Below are 15,558 nucleotides of genomic sequence, written 5' to 3'. Positions count from 1 at the left end.
TAGATAGGGTTTCGATCTGTAAAGAAAATAAGATCCTGGAAATGAAGCTGAGCCAGAATAATAAGCAAATGGTACTTTGAATAGATAACGAACTACATATTATATACTAACTGTAAGCTAGTATATAATCCCAGAGGACAATTTAGTTTACTTTAGCAGGAGGAAAGTTATATATTCTATGCTGCCTTCTTATCTAGCACAATTCAAAGCACATTGATTACTGAGAATTCCCTTTTTGGGGGGTGGTGGTGGCTGATGAAAACATTGTTGGGATTATGATGTGTATACAGCTTCATTTTCTTTTTTTAAATTTATTTTTTTGTTATTATAGCTTTTTATTTACAAGATATATGCATGGATAATTTTTCAGCATTGACAGTTGCAAAACCTTTTGTTTCAACTTTTTCCCTCCTTCCCCCCACCCCGTCCCCCAGATGGCAGGTTGACCAATACATGTTAAATATGTTAAAGTATAAATTAAATATATATATATACATGTCCAAACTGTTATTTTGTACAGCTTCATTTTCTATGGATTTATTCTGTCCACTGAGAGTTTCCTAGTTTCCAGAATGTCTTAGGAAACTGTTACGTGGTAACAGCAAAAGCTTTTTAGTTAATATTTCCCTGCTAAAAACAGAAAGAGAAGGAGAGAGAGAGAAGGTTATCCATTTCTGTGACTTTATTGGATATTGATATTCCTTGGAGAGCTATAGAGAGAGATTTAAATAGTATATGCAAAAATATAAAAAAGATAGTCATTGTTTTTTTCTGATCATTTTGGGGTATTAAAATATTTTCTTACAGCTTCTGAAGATCTTGGTACTTCTTGAAACCATCACTGGGAAGTTTTCTTAATAAGTTCCATTGTAGTGACCTGAAATTAGTGTAAATTTTGATGTTAAGGTGGTTTTATAATAGTGATGACATAAATCATTATCTACTTTATCTTATCACAAATTTTGTGCTCTCCTGGGGGTATAGTAGTTCATACATATCGAATTCACCCTAATATTTCATGATTTCAAAATGGATTCAATGTTTTGATTTTGAAATAGATCTTATGGAAAATAGCTTTAATTTAAGGTCAAATGATAAAGAATACCATGTAACCATCCTAACAAACACATTTTATATATATTTAATTTTGCCATCTAATCAATTTTGTTTTTCATTTACTCACCTGGATAATAACAGAAAAGATAGATCATTTCTATAAGAGCTTTTTTGGTTCACAAAACACTTAAAAATAATAACATGGTGAAGTAATTAGTTATATATTTTCACTCCCATTTTATGGATGATAAAACTGCAACTTGGAGAAGCTAATGAGTCAAAATCATGACTTACACTCAGTTCCTCAAGTTGTAAGTCCAGATTCTCCCTTCTAACAGATTGGGTCCCAGCCCAGTTTCAAATTTTTATGAAATTAAATGAAAAATTCATTCAAAATGTATTCAAAGTATTCATTTGCATATGTCAAAACAATTCATTTCACTAATCCCTCTTCATTTTGAAAATAAGTATTAGGGAAATGGTAATCGGTACAGCTGAATAACTGCTCAGTTTCTGAGATAGCGTATATTTTCTAATAATCTATAGCCTGATCCAAAACTATCCACATAATTGACTGTATGAGATATAACCCAAACCTTCTGTCTTTTAGAGAATCATTGGGGCATGGTAGAAAGAACACTGAAATAAGTCAGAAGGGTTTGATTCTTGTTAATTCAGCCACCAATTAGTTGTTACTAATTTCTCTTAGCTTTAGCCTCAGTTTCCTTATCTATAAAATAAAATACCTCATCATATGATCTTTAAAGTCCCTTCTGGTTCTATTATTCTATGATCTTTGTTGTAGCTTATCTTGATAACCATAACATTAGGAGATAACACTAGAAGATAGAAGAATATTTCTGATATTCATGATTCACTGACAGCCCCAGCTATGCTTAGATAATACTATACTATATTGCAGCCACTGATTGGTTAGTGCTTTCAATGATTGTTAAAAGTTGATGAATTTGAAATCCTCTAGAGATGCTAATTTTACCCATGAAACAACCAAACAGAGCAGATTTGTCATAAACTTTATCCTACCCCCAAGATCCTTTTATATTTTCTTATGTGACTCAGATTCCCTAATTCTGCCTCATATATTCATAAAATGTATATATTGTATAAATCTATTTCCATATTGATTTTGCTTTACTTATATGTAAGTCATTCAGAGGCACAAGAAATCTGTTGCCTTATTTAAATAATTATTGAATGTATCTTGGTCTAATTATTTTACTAACAGAATATTTTATTTTTTGGTAAATCATGTCTCATATCCCAGAACTAAGCTTTTAGAAAGATTTCTTTTAGAAAATCTTCATAATCTTGAATCGAATTTTGGTGCTTGTGTCTTTTGCTCTTTGTTTCTTTCTCTGTAAAAAGAGGTGGCTGAATTTGTTAACCTTAAGATAATCTTCAAATTATATGCCTATGAGTACTTTAATATATAAATTTAGTATTTAGTAGATATTTTTCTTTTAAAAATTATTAGATTCAGACCTTAAGAAATAAAACCAGAATTTCCATAACATAGTGTAGCAGAAAAAAGATGACTATATTAAATTGCAAATCTATTATGTTGCTTTCCTTTTAAATATATAATATGTTATTATGTAACTTTTTTCTTTTTTTTCTTTCCTCCCTTTTACCCCCCCAACTTAGAAGATGACTACCATTAGGCACAAATTTGCATATATAAGTATAATCATTCTATACATACTTCTATTTATCAGTGCTTTCTCTGGTTGCATATAACATCTTCCTTCATAATTTGAGTCTGTATAATAGAATGATTTAGTCACTCAAAGTCTGTGCATTTTTATTCTATTTGACTATGTTATAGAAATTTTTAAAGTTCAAAATAAAATAAAATGAAAATCATATGACTACGGGCTTATGATTCTATTGTAACAATATCTTTGTAGAGAGATGGTTATTATCTCCCTTTAGAAGTTGGAAAAACTATAATACTATTAGTGCATCTTTATGGTTGGCAGCTATATGACTTTCTTAAGGTTACCTAATTTGTTGCAGAATCAGGACTTGAATCTGGTTCTCAAATAAATGCTTTTTTTTCCTGAACCCCAATGTCTGTAACTCACTCCCAGCTTCTTAGCCAACTGCTATTAAAAGGAGTTAATGGTTAGCAAGTTAGAACAATGAATAAATATCCCTAGCATGGACTTATGCTTGTTCATTTTTTTTTTTTCCAAAGCAAATTTCCATTAGTGAAAAACATTTTAGTACCACCATCACTTGGAGCCTGGCTTAACATTTTCAGTTTCTTTCACTTTCATCTTATTTCCATATCTAATTATTAACCTGTAATAGTCCCATCTCAAATTAAGGAAATATCTGGGAAATTAAATAAAAGATCATCTTTATCACTTTTAGCATAACATTTAGAAATTGGATTTAAGAATTCACTACAAGACAAACAACAAAATAATTTAAAATCAAGCATGATCTAAAATCTGACTGTGTAGCTATCTTTGAGACTTGGTAGAGTGAAACCCTTGATTAGACCATGGTTCTGGACAGGTAGACTTTATTGAAAAGAAGCAGAACAGGTAAAAAGAGTGGGAATGGGATAGCATTCTATATGAAGAAGATATACTCATGTGAAGAAATCTAGAAATAAGTCAGGGTTTGGGATGAAGAAGCATGAGAAAGAGAATATTTGGCTAATGATCAAAAGAGAGAGAAATAGAAGTGATTTTTGTCACTGACACATTACAGACCACTTGGATATAAAGAAAAAAATAGATCAAGAGTATGGGAAATAGATCAGAAGAGTGATGGAAGCAGGAGATAATGAGGTACTTCAATTATTCAGCTATCTGCTGGAGATCTCTAGCAAAAGCAGAATAGTTAATGTGTTTTTGATTTGCTATAGTGATAATTGCATCTTTGAAAAAGTAGTGGAACAAACAAGAGGAAAACCTATTCTATGTATGATTTTTGCTAATTAGGAAGAGGTGATTTCTTGGGGAGGTGGAAATGATAGGGACCGTGGGAAAAGTGGTTACCCCATCCTAATTTTTTATAGAGAAAATTTTATTATAGGAAAGAAAAAAATTATATATAAATTAAATAATTACATATAATAAAACCAATTAATTAAATCAATTATTAATTTAATTAAATCAATAATTTAAATAAATTACTTAAGTTAAGTTAAAATAAAATTAAAATAAATTGATTAAGTTTATTAATTATATAAATTAAATATAAATTAAAATTTTGTATATTATAGAGAAAGAAAAGAAAGATTTTGGAAAAGCAGATTTTAATGATTTTGGAGGAAAAATTACTAGGAGTCTACATAGTGAATTATTACAGGGGAAGTCACTCAGTGGGGATGGTAGATGCTCAAGAAAGAAATTTTGAATTTATAAAAGGAAACAATTCCATTGAGAAGGAAAAAATAGGACTTGTCTAAAGAGATACATGTGGATGCAAGGGAACTCACCAACAAACTTAGATTTTAAAAAGAATTGTACAGAAGACAGAAGCAAGACCAGGTGGAATGGTCATATAAAAATAGTTTCATTAATGCTAATGCAAGTACAACAGAAAGAGTTTTCATAATTATTTTGGTAGAAAAACAGAGATCAAAAAAAGAGATTAAGTCTTTTGCCTGAGGATAATTTCTAAAAGAGAGAAGGCAAAGCTGTTCAGTTCACATTTTGTTTCTGTTTTCTCTGCAAAGGAGAATGATTTTTATACAGTGACAAAACAAAATGACTGTCAAGAATTTAATACCCAAGATAAGTAAGGCAATAGTAAGGGAGTACTTAATTCGTCCTTGATGAATTCAAGTCACTCGGCCCAAATGAGCTATATTTTTGATTCCTGAAAGAACTTGCAGCTGTGACTGCTGAACCACTGTTGTGATATTTAAGAAACTATGGGAAATGGGGGAGTTGCAACAGGATTGGAGATGGGCAGATGCTAGTTTGATTTGCAAAAAAAAAAAAAGAAAGAGAAAGACAGGAAGGAAGGAAGGAAAGAAGAAAGGGAGGAAGGAAGGAAGAAAAAGGTAAGAGAACAGAGTCTGCAAATTTTAGGTGAGTGAGCTTAACTTCAATTCCTGGAGAAAATTCCAGAAAGTATCATTAGATCATAGAGAAAGGGAAAGTTACTGAATATTCAGTAAGGGAAACAGTAACTACAAAGAATGATAAACCATCCTCATTTCCTTGTTTGACAGAATTTCTAGTGTTTATGTAAGGGTTGGGGGTCAGGACTATGAATGTAACTTATTAGAAATTGGCAAAGTTTTTGAAAAAGGAGCTCATATTGTTTTTGTGAATAAGGTCCAGAAATATGGATTCAATGATCATGCATATGATTGGATAGCTGGAGTAAAAGAATAGTCATTAATAGTTCAATGTCCATTTATCAGGAAGTTTACGTAAGGATTTGTGTTTGACCCTGTACTGCTGAACATTTTTGGTCAAAGACTAGGATAAAGGTATAGAAGGAAGGCATGTCACAAAGTGGGGAGGGATACCAATATATTGGTTGACAAAGTTAGGATTCAGAAGGATCTTGCTATGCTAATGTTTGGGGCCAAAACAATTCCACAAGTATAAGATGGAGAGGAATGGAAAAACAGCAATTGTTCTGAAAAGGATGTAGGCTTTTAGTGGCTGCAGGGTCAATATAAGACAACAGTGTGATATGGCAGCCAAGAAAGCTGATGCAAACTTGGGTTACATCAAGAGGGGTGAAAGTCCCAGGAACATTGAACTAAAAATACTGTTCTCTGCCTTTGTTAGATTTTGGTTAGTTCTTCAGTTTAAAAATTACATTGATAAACTGGATATAATTCAGAAAAGGGTTGCTAGCATGATGGAAAACATTGAGTATAAGGATCTGAAGAAAGTGAGAATATTTAGCCTGGGGAAGAGAAGATTCAGGGATAATATGATAGCTGTGTTCCTTTTTGAAAGGCTCTCAACTGGAGGGAGGATTAAATTTGTTCTGTTTGGCTCCAATGGGCAGAACCAGTAGCAATGGTTTCAAAGTTTCAAAGAGGCTAGGCTAGGCTGAATGTGAATGTGAGGAAAAAAAGAAACCATTTCTAAAATTAGAGCTATATAAAAGTGGAACTCGGTGCAATAAGAGATAGTGGATTTCCCTTTACTGAAGTCTTCAAGCAGAGATTGGATGATCTCTTATTAAATATGTTATATTTAGGTGTATTCTGGTAAATGTTTATCAACTGGTTCTCATAAAACAAACAAGCAAACCCATATGCAAAACACAAAACTCTACTCTAATAGATGTTATCTGGAATATAGTGTTCAGTTCTGGGAACCACTAATGGGAAGGCTACTGACAAACTGTTAACATATGCAGAGAAAGGTGTCTAGGATGGAAGAGAGGCTTTGAGATAATGTTTTACAAGAATAACTTATAGAAAAGAAGGGTGTTCAGACTGGAGAAGAGAAGAGAAAGCTTAGGAAGGATATCATTGTCTTCAAGTACAGCATTAGATTTATTTTGCTTGGTTTCAAAGGGTGTCCCCTTGAACATTCAACAATACAAGTACAACAATGTTTTGTGTAAAAGTTCCTTCAACATTTGACATGAGATTTTTTAAAAGCAAAGTTTTTAGTTAAAAAAAATTCAAAGTCATGTATGATTCCAGGAATATTCTATCCTCATTACTTCAAGCTCTTATTTGAAAAGCTGTTTATTTTTCTTGAACTTGCCTGAAACTTCAAAATCCCATCACCAAAGATAGTTGTAGACCATTTTGGTGTTTTCTTAGATCTACATAGCTTTGGCATGCCTCAAGTTGGTGCCATTACTCTTCTTGGAATATCAAGCTTACTCTAGAGCTTTTGAGATCATAGTTTTGAAGTGTGGTAAACCAGAGAAGTCCATGGGTATATTTGAGGAATGTCTTGTTAGCTGTTGGGACTAAGTCCCAATATCTGAAAGAAAGTACCTAAGGCTGGTGGAAAGATTTCATGGCCCCAACAAAGATTTTATATTGGGCACTGGAGCAGTTAGGTTTGTAAAAGATGACAGAATCTATATTTAGACAGACATTGGGCCCTATTGAGGACACAGTCAGCTTCTTAGGATGGCAGCTACTCTTGGAACTAGCTGGTCCAGAGATTTTATTCCCTTAAGACTCTTTCCCTCCTTACATTTTTTTTTTTATGATAAATCTTTGATCCTGGGACTCTGGTTCAGGATCTAAGCCTCCTGAACTTTCCTGGCTTTTGTGCTTGCTGAACTTTGAATTGATCTCTATGCACCTGAGACCTAATTACCAGCCTTTTTTCCTTTTTTGTTGCAACTGCCTCCAGGTCTTCCCCCTTTCCTCTCAGGACTCTTCTCTTTGTCTTCTATTCTCTAAGTCACACTAAGTCATGAGGTCATTTTGTAGGTTTTTTTTTTCTGTTAATGAGAGAAAGGAAAATAGACACATTGAGAATGATGGATCATGAAAAGGAGATTAGAAATGCATGTTAAAGAAATCTATTTCGTTCAACAAGGTGCCCTTAAACTTTCTAAATTGTTCTCTGCTAAAGTTTCTAAGCCTCCTTCCCTGCAAATAGAACAGGATTACTTCTCCAGGATTGTTTCTTTCATGACTTTAGATGAAAATGGTGTCCTTAAATTTAGTACTAGATTATCTTGGCTTTTTTGATTGAGTTCATTGGTCCATTTTTCTAATTCTAGATATATGTTCAACCAATCAGGAAGCCTCCTATTGCATGGTGAGTTTGTTGTGTCCCCCTTGTTGTCTCTTAAATTCCACTAATTATCTTCTATTATTTTACCCTTTACCAACTGAGACATTAACAAGGAAACACAAATAAATGAATGAGAATTCCATTTGCCTCAAAATTAGAATCATTCAATCCAAGATTTATCAACTCCTATGTTCGCAAATGATAACACTTTTTTACATAGGTATACTGAAACTACTGAGATTTCTACCTGAATTGTCAAAATCCCCAGGTCCAGCTCTTGTCACAGTCTAGTTTGGTAGAATCAATTAAATAACTTCAGGTGTACTTGATAGGGTTATTCACCAAAGTAGCACCATGGTTTTCTATCAGAGTGTTTTCAGATCAAATCTCACTAATTCCCATACTTCAACTAACTTGCTGATCAAACAATTCACCTTTCTGTGACCCAAATTCTCATTTCATTGGCTTAATGGGAGGATTAAAGGAATTCCTCCTCAAAAAGCATTTTTAGTTCTTTTTTTTAAGTAGAGATAATTACACCAAATAATGAGCCTGGCAATATATTTTTGGTCTTGAATACCATTTTGTGCTTTCATGATGTTGCAGAGGAGAGAGATCACAAAAAGTAATGTTTGTTTTATAGCATTCTGTGGTACCAACATCCTTTGACTTAGGTTTTTATAGTCAGTCACAACACAAAAGGAAACTGAAAAAGGGGAAAGGGAGAAGGTGAATACTTAGGTTGAAATAGGATGTAGTGGCCTCTGCTGTCCCGCCTCCTGCTTCTCTCTGTCTGTCCTTCTCTGTCTCTTCTTCCTCTCTCTCTCTCTCTCTCTCTCTCTCTCTCTCTCTCTCTCTCTCTCTCTCTCTTCTCTCTCTCTCTCTTCTCTCTCTCTCTCTCTTCTCTCTCTCTCTCTCTCTCTCTCTCTCTCTTTTCTTCTCTCTCTCTATCATTCTTTTTCCTCTCTGTGTATCCTTCTCTCTCTCTTCTCTCTCTCTCTTCCCTCTCTTTCTGTGTCTCTGTCTCTGTCTCTCTCTGTCTCTCTCTCTGCCTGTCTGCCTCTGTATCTCATTCTTTTGCTCTTTTGTTTGCATTTGCTTTGCTCAGGGAAAAGAATATGAAGGAAACTCAGTTTTTTTCTTTCTGAGCTTGATAAATGATCATCTAATACTTTATTGAGTTCAGAGAGAAAAGAATCTTCCTTTGATCCTAGGTCTTTTATATTCCCTTATTTTTATTTTCCCACACTGTTACCAACTGTATGAACTATTGGTGATTTAGAAATATTTGATAATTGATTCATAGAATAACATGTTTTTATGAAAGGAACTGGGGAGCTAGCTGAGAAAGTGGCAGAACTATTGCTTGTATGGCCTTCCTTAAGTTCTCCCTGATGTGTTCCATAATCCACTCCCTTCCCCAGCCCTGTATAAAGGCACAGAACCTATCTTCTTATGTGGAGTAGAAATTAATACCAACAGGTGTTTATTGAGCAGCATGGCATAGTAAACAGGGAATTAGAGTTAGGAAGAGCTGCGTTCAAATCCCACCTTAGACAGTAACTTAATTGTATGATCATGGACAAGTCACATAACCAGTATAGGCTTCTGTTTCCTAATCTATAAAATGAGATGTTGGACTTGATGACTTCTAAGGTCTTTCCCTCTCTGAATGTATTCTCCTAGGAGAATCTGCTTCATAAATGGATTAATTTCTGCATGTTGACCACTGAACCATGTATAATCAAAGGCTGAGTTTATATGACATGATAACAGATGGGTTAAAAATGAAAATTTCAGTAAACATTTGGACAATGTGTATCTCTGAAAGTAACTTAGTTAAAAGAAGGGGGAAAGCCCTGCTTGTTAAAAAATATTGTATTATAACAAGTTATTATAGTGAACCAAATCTATACATTGGCCAGGTATGGAAATCTGAGCCTCTCATTCACACAGAATTTCCACATTAGCAAGTCCAAAAGATATGTGTCTTATTTTGGATTGGGAGTCCATCACCTCTCTGCCAGAATGGTGTGTGGCAGGCTTCAGTACTGGTGCCCTGGAATCATGGTTAGTCATCGTGTTGGTGAGAGTTCTTAAATCTTTCAAAGGTATCTGTCTTTTCAATGTTGCATTATATAAATTATTTTCTTGCTTCTACTGTGTCGCTTTGAATCATTTCATAGGAGGCTTCTCAAGTTTCTCTCAAAGCATCCCTTTCGTCATTTCTTATGGTACAAAACAAAATGCAGGAATTTGTTTTGCTTGTCTGTGCAAAGATTTTTTCCCCCAGTGGTAAAAGTTTGGAGGAAGAGAAAATAGATTTTTGTTCGTTGAACAAATGCAATTTTAAAAAAGAAAGGAATGTAATCCACCTCCTACACCTTTCATCCAATAGTTCTTTGCTTGAGAAGCAATTTCCAGTTTTTAACTAGGTGTTTAGGATTATATTGTCAGCACTTTTATCTTCAGCAGATGGAGCTCAATCTGATTCAATAGAAGAATTAGATCAGCAAATCACCCTAGGTGTTAAGATATTTGGTCCTTTTATTCTTTTTAGTGTTAACTTTATAGGAAAATAATCAATTTATAAGCTCTTAAAGTACAATCGCAGAGAGAGAGATAGATAGAGAGAGAGACAGAGAGAGAGAGAGAGAGAGAGAGAGAGAGAGACAGAGAGAGACAGAGAGATAGAGAGACAGAGAGAGAGAGACAGAGAGATAGAGAGACAGAGAGAGAGAGAGACAGAGAGACAGAGAGAGAGAGAGACAGAGAGAGACAGAGAGACAGAGAGACAGAAAGACAGAGAGAGAGAGAGGAGAGTAGAATAGAGAAGGATAGAGAGAGAGAGGAGAGAGAGGAGAGAGACAGAGAATGATAGAGACAGAGAAGAGAGAGAAAGAAGAGAAGGAGAAAGAGAGATAGAGAGAGAAGGAGAGAGAGAGAGAGAGAAGGAGAGAGAGAAGGATAGAAAGAGAGGAGGAGAAAGAGAGATAGCGAAAGAGAGAAAGAGAAAGAGAGAAGGAGAGAGAGAGAGAAGGATAGAGAGAGAGGAGGAGAAAGAGAGATAGAGAAAGAGAGAAGGAGGAGAAAGAGAGAGAACGAGAAAGAGAGAGGAGGAGAAAGAGAGATAGAGAGAGAAGGAGAAAGAGAGAAGGAGGAGAAAGAGAGATGGAGAAGGAGAAAGAGAAAGATAGAGAAGGAGAGCGAGAAGGAGAGAAGGATATAGAGACAGAGAGGAGAGGGACAGAGAATGATAGAGAGACAGAGACAGAAAGACAGAGAGACAGAGAGAAAGAGAGAGAGGAGAGTAGGAGAGAGCAGGAGAGAGAGATAGAGAAGGAAAGAGAGAAGGAGAGTAGGATAGAGAGAGAGAAGGACAGAGAGACAGAGAGGAGAGAGAGAAGGAGAAAGAGAGAGATAGAGAAGAAGAGAGAGAGAAGGAGGAGAGAGATAGAGAAGAGAGAAAGAAGGAGAAAGAGAGAGAAGGAGGAGAAAGAGAGACAAGGAGAGAAGGATATAGAGACAGAGAGAGACAGAGACAGAGACAGAAAGAAAGAAAGAGAGAGAAAGGAGAGTAGGAGAGAGAGAGACAGAAAGAGAGAGAGAAGGAGAGAAGGACAGGGAGAAGAATAGAGAGACAGAGAGGGGAGAGAGAGGGGAGAGAGAAGGAGAGAAAGAGAGAGAGAGTGTGTGTGAGAGAGAAAGAGAGAGAGAGAGAAGAGAGAGAGAGAGAAAGAGAGAGAGAGAAGGGGAGAGAGAGAAGGAGAGAGGATAGAGAGACAGAGAGGAGAGAGAGAGAGAGAAGAATAGAGAGACAGAGAGGAGAGAGAGAGAAGGAGAAAGAGAAAGATAGAGAAGAAGAGAGCGAGAAGGAGAAAGAGAGGAGAGAGAGTAGGAGAAAGAGAATAGAGAAGGGGAGAGAGAGAAGAAGAAGAAGAGAGATAGAGAAGGAGAAGGAGAAACAGAGAAGGAGAGAGGAGGAGAAAGATAGAAAAGGAGAGGAGGAGAGAGAGAGAGAAGGAGAGAAGGATAGAGAGAGAGAGAGAGAGAGAGGGAAAGAGAGAGAGAGAGAGAGAAGAAGAAGAAGAAGAGAGAAGAAGAGAGAGAGAAGAAGAAGAGAGAGAGAGAGAAGAAGAAGAGAGAGAAGAAGAGAGAGAGAGAAGAAGAGAGAGAAAGAGAGAAGAAGAGAGAGAGAAGAAGAGAGAAAGAAGAGGAGAGAGAGAAGAAAGAGAAAGAGAGAAGAGAGAGAAGAAGAGAGAGAAGGAGGAGAGAGAGAAGAGGAAAGAGAAGAAGAGAGAGAGAGATAGGGAAGGAGAGAGGAGGAGAGAGAGAGATAGGGAAGGAGAGAGGAGGAAAGAGATAGAGAAGGAGAGGAGGAGATAGAGAAGGAGAGGATAGAGAGAAGGAGAGAGAGACAGAGAGCAGAGAGAGAGAGAAGGAGAAAGAGAGAAGGAGAGACAGAGGAGAAAGAGAGATAGAGAAGGAGAAGAACAAAAAGAGATATAGAGGAGAGAGAGAGAAGGAGAGAGGAGGAGAGAGAGAAGGGGAGAGAGAGAGAAAGAGGGATAGAGAAGGAGAAAGAGAGAGAAGGAAAAGGAGAAAGAGAGAGGAGAGAGGAGGAGGAGAGAGAGAGAGGAGAAAGAGAGAGAGAGAGAGAGGAGAAAGAGAGAGAGAAGAGGAGAGAGAGAGAGAGGAGAAAGAGAGAGAGAAGAGGAGAGAGAGAGGAGGAGAAAGAGAGAGAGAGAGAGAGGAGAAGAGAGAGAGAAGAGGAGAAAGAGAGAGAGAAGAGGAGAGAGAGAGAGGAGAGAGAGAGAGAGAGAGAGAAGGAAAAGGAGAAAGAGAGAGAGAGAGAGAAGGAGAGAGAGAAGGAGAGAAAGATAGAGAAGGAAAGAGAGAAGGGGGGGAGAGAGAGAGAAGAAGAGAGAGAGAAGAGAAAGAGAGAGATTATTTATGTGGTATTAAAGACAAGGTATTATTTTTAATTATGAGGCCCTAGTTGTGGTGTAGTCTTGATGGGTGCAGGTGAAGGCTGGCAAATAAGGACATTCTGCTCTACTTACATCATAGTCACATTTGAAGATACAGATGGGACAGCACGTAAGTTGGCTTCATCACAGTCAAGTTCTAGACCTTGGCATAGACATTTCACTGGCACAGAATCAACCACTGAATGAAGAGGAGAGGGAGAGGGATAGCAGAAGGTGAGGGATGAACAGGAAGATAGAAAGGGGAAGAGAGAAGCTAGGAGAAAATTATTTAGTACCACAGCATATCCTATGCTGAGGACAGTTAGGTAAGGCTTTAAATTAAGGTTCCCAAATTCACATTTGATTTACTTTTCTTTGGATGTTAGATTAAGAATGATTCACCCATCTATGAACTGAAATAATGTGGCTTAATGCAGCCTTGTAAATATGTACATTAAGTTACCAGCCCACACTTGTTTTAACCAACCTACCCTCCTTTACTCTCAGCAAAATGAATGAAATCAGCATTCCTTAGAATTTGTTGTCCTTTGACCTAGGGAAGTAGCTATTTCCAAAGCTGGCTTGTTCCTCTGTGATGTACTTTGAAGTCCACATTAACGCTGAAGCTATTCAAGAAGAAAGTATTATGAGTAGCAGCATAGCCATTGCCTTTAATAGAATACTACATAATTTTTGTGAACTAGTGAGGAAAACAGAAGAAAAGAAAATTCATTAAACATGTTAAACCACAGCTTTGCTGCAGAATTTCTTAGAAATTTCTCAGGAATTTTTCAGATAATTTAGTAATCTACCATCTGCATCAAGAAGGTGTCGTTTGGTTTTGGAGAATTTCTCTGATAATTTATTTTTGACCCAAAGAGTAGCCCCTCTCTGACTTTCCTAGGGGCAGAAAAATGCATAATTCTCTACTGTGGAAGGCTTTCTTGATTTCCATACTGTGGGTCATATGTGGGGAAGGATGGGGAGAGGAGAAAGCAGTGAAAGGAATGGATTTTTGTCTTTAGTTTTACTGATGGGGGATAAAGTGGGAGTTTAAAATCTGGGAATAAATTTTGGGGGATCTATGAATATCTTTGTTTTCAGTAACCTCTTATTGAAAACTGGGTTTTCCTTCAATAATTTAAAAACATCATTATGGGAAGGCATCTTTAGGTTTCACCAGATTCTATCCCTTGTAGTAATTGAAAGCCTTTCAGGCCCTTCCTTAACACTTTCTGAAACTGAGGATTGTAGGAAAAGATTGTCCATGTCATTTTCATAGTTCTAAAGGTAAGTCTTCAGAAGCCATTTAATTTACACAGCCGCCTCCACCCCTCATCTTACAGATGATACTAAGGTACAGGGAGGTTAATTAATTTATTCAATATCATACCCCATTCAAGGCAGGATTTTGAATGTAGATCTTCTAATTCGAGTCAGTGCTTGTCCCACTGAACCACATGTTAATAGTTTTAATAATGTAATCAATGAGTCACAAAAGAAGCTAAAGAGTCCAAATTAACAGGTTTAATAGAATTTTCATTCCTTTGTGATATCATGAAATGATTGTGGTATCCTTCTGTTTGATTCTCTTTATTGGCCAATGTCCATACTTTTAAGAATGGAGAAATAACTCAGGGCTTCTTTTGCTTGTCCTCTAGCTCTTGTTGGAATTATTGATCAGCCAGTTCCCACAACTCTTTGCCTGGACAGCTTCCCAGGAAGAGCTTTGGGTCTGTGACCCTGATACTGACAGCACTAGTTCCAAAGTATGGCATAGATGCCAAGAGCCTTTTAATGAAATTGTCTGGCTGTGGACTTCTGGCTGTGGAAGTCCAAATGAAGCCTAATAAAACCCCAATTTATATTCCTGACACCTTATACGTAAGAAATAATAAAAGCAGGGGAAGCCCTATATAATCTGCCTGTTTTAAATAGTTATGAATTGCAGAGATGCAACAACCCATAGTCTACTCCATTATGTAATAATGAGTTTTATAAAGAGATTAACTCTGTTCACATTTGTAACAAAACAAAACAAACTTACCTCCTCCTATTTTCCTCTTCAAGCCCCCCAAACCCAACAATTTTGATTTTAAGATAATAGTATTTGCCACATGAGAAGCAAAATGGTACCCTTTTATGCCTTGGATTCCTTTGGAAATCTGGTGAAACCTAAGGATATCTCAGAACAATATTTTAAGGTAATTGAAGAAGAGCAAAATTTCAGTGGAAACAAAGATATATATTTTTTCCATCTATGTTCATGAACTGAACATAATTCATTTGAAATGGAGATCCATGGATTCCAGGTTAAGACAAAGAGCTTAAGGTATCTCTGAGTTCATGTTCTGGCTGTGACTCACACTGACTATGTTACTCTGCGAATCACTTAATGCTTGACGAGACTCTCTGAGACTAAGGTGCAGAGCAATTTGTGATCTGCATTGGTCCTATATCAATGAAATCACAAATTCAATCCAAAACAAAAATCCAATATGGCAAAGTCCACATCTTTTCAAGACTTCAAGTAAGTGGGACATTATTGTAATTGAGGACAGGTAGATATTCACAGCCATGGATTCCTATATTTACCCATTACTGGCCAAGTAAATTTTTGTTTGGGACTTCATATCGTGAGAATCCTCCATTTCCTACCAAGTAGGAATTTCAAGCTTTGTAATTAGTTGAAAATTAAGGAAAACAGGGAAAACCAGACTCTAAAGTAAGTGTTTCTGACCATTGTGGACAACACATGCTATTCTTACTTACCCTAGGAGATTAGGATAGTGGTATGCTGGAGCTCTCTC

The 15,558-nt window shown here is 36.2% G+C and overlaps 1 protein-coding gene across 6 annotated transcripts in view; it reads right to left on the bottom strand.

The window, feature by feature from the left end:
* RXFP1 (relaxin family peptide receptor 1) overlaps positions 1-15,558 on the bottom strand; it is a 171,519-nt gene that overhangs the window by 49,531 nt on the left and 106,430 nt on the right. For all 6 annotated transcript variants that reach the window (XM_051966033.1, XM_051966032.1, XM_051966037.1 and 3 more), the window contains 2 exons: positions 12,842-12,947; positions 806-877 (listed from right to left, as the gene is read on the bottom strand). In XM_051966033.1, coding sequence (XP_051821993.1) covers positions 806-877; positions 12,842-12,947 — 178 coding nt within the window. The remainder of the gene's footprint in view (positions 1-805; positions 878-12,841; positions 12,948-15,558) is intronic.

This window comes from Antechinus flavipes, chromosome 6 (genome assembly GCF_016432865.1).
Source record: "Antechinus flavipes isolate AdamAnt ecotype Samford, QLD, Australia chromosome 6, AdamAnt_v2, whole genome shotgun sequence".
In the NCBI taxonomy this organism is placed as follows: domain Eukaryota; kingdom Metazoa; phylum Chordata; class Mammalia; order Dasyuromorphia; family Dasyuridae; genus Antechinus; species Antechinus flavipes.
This window is presented reverse-complemented; position numbering and strand designations above follow the sequence as displayed.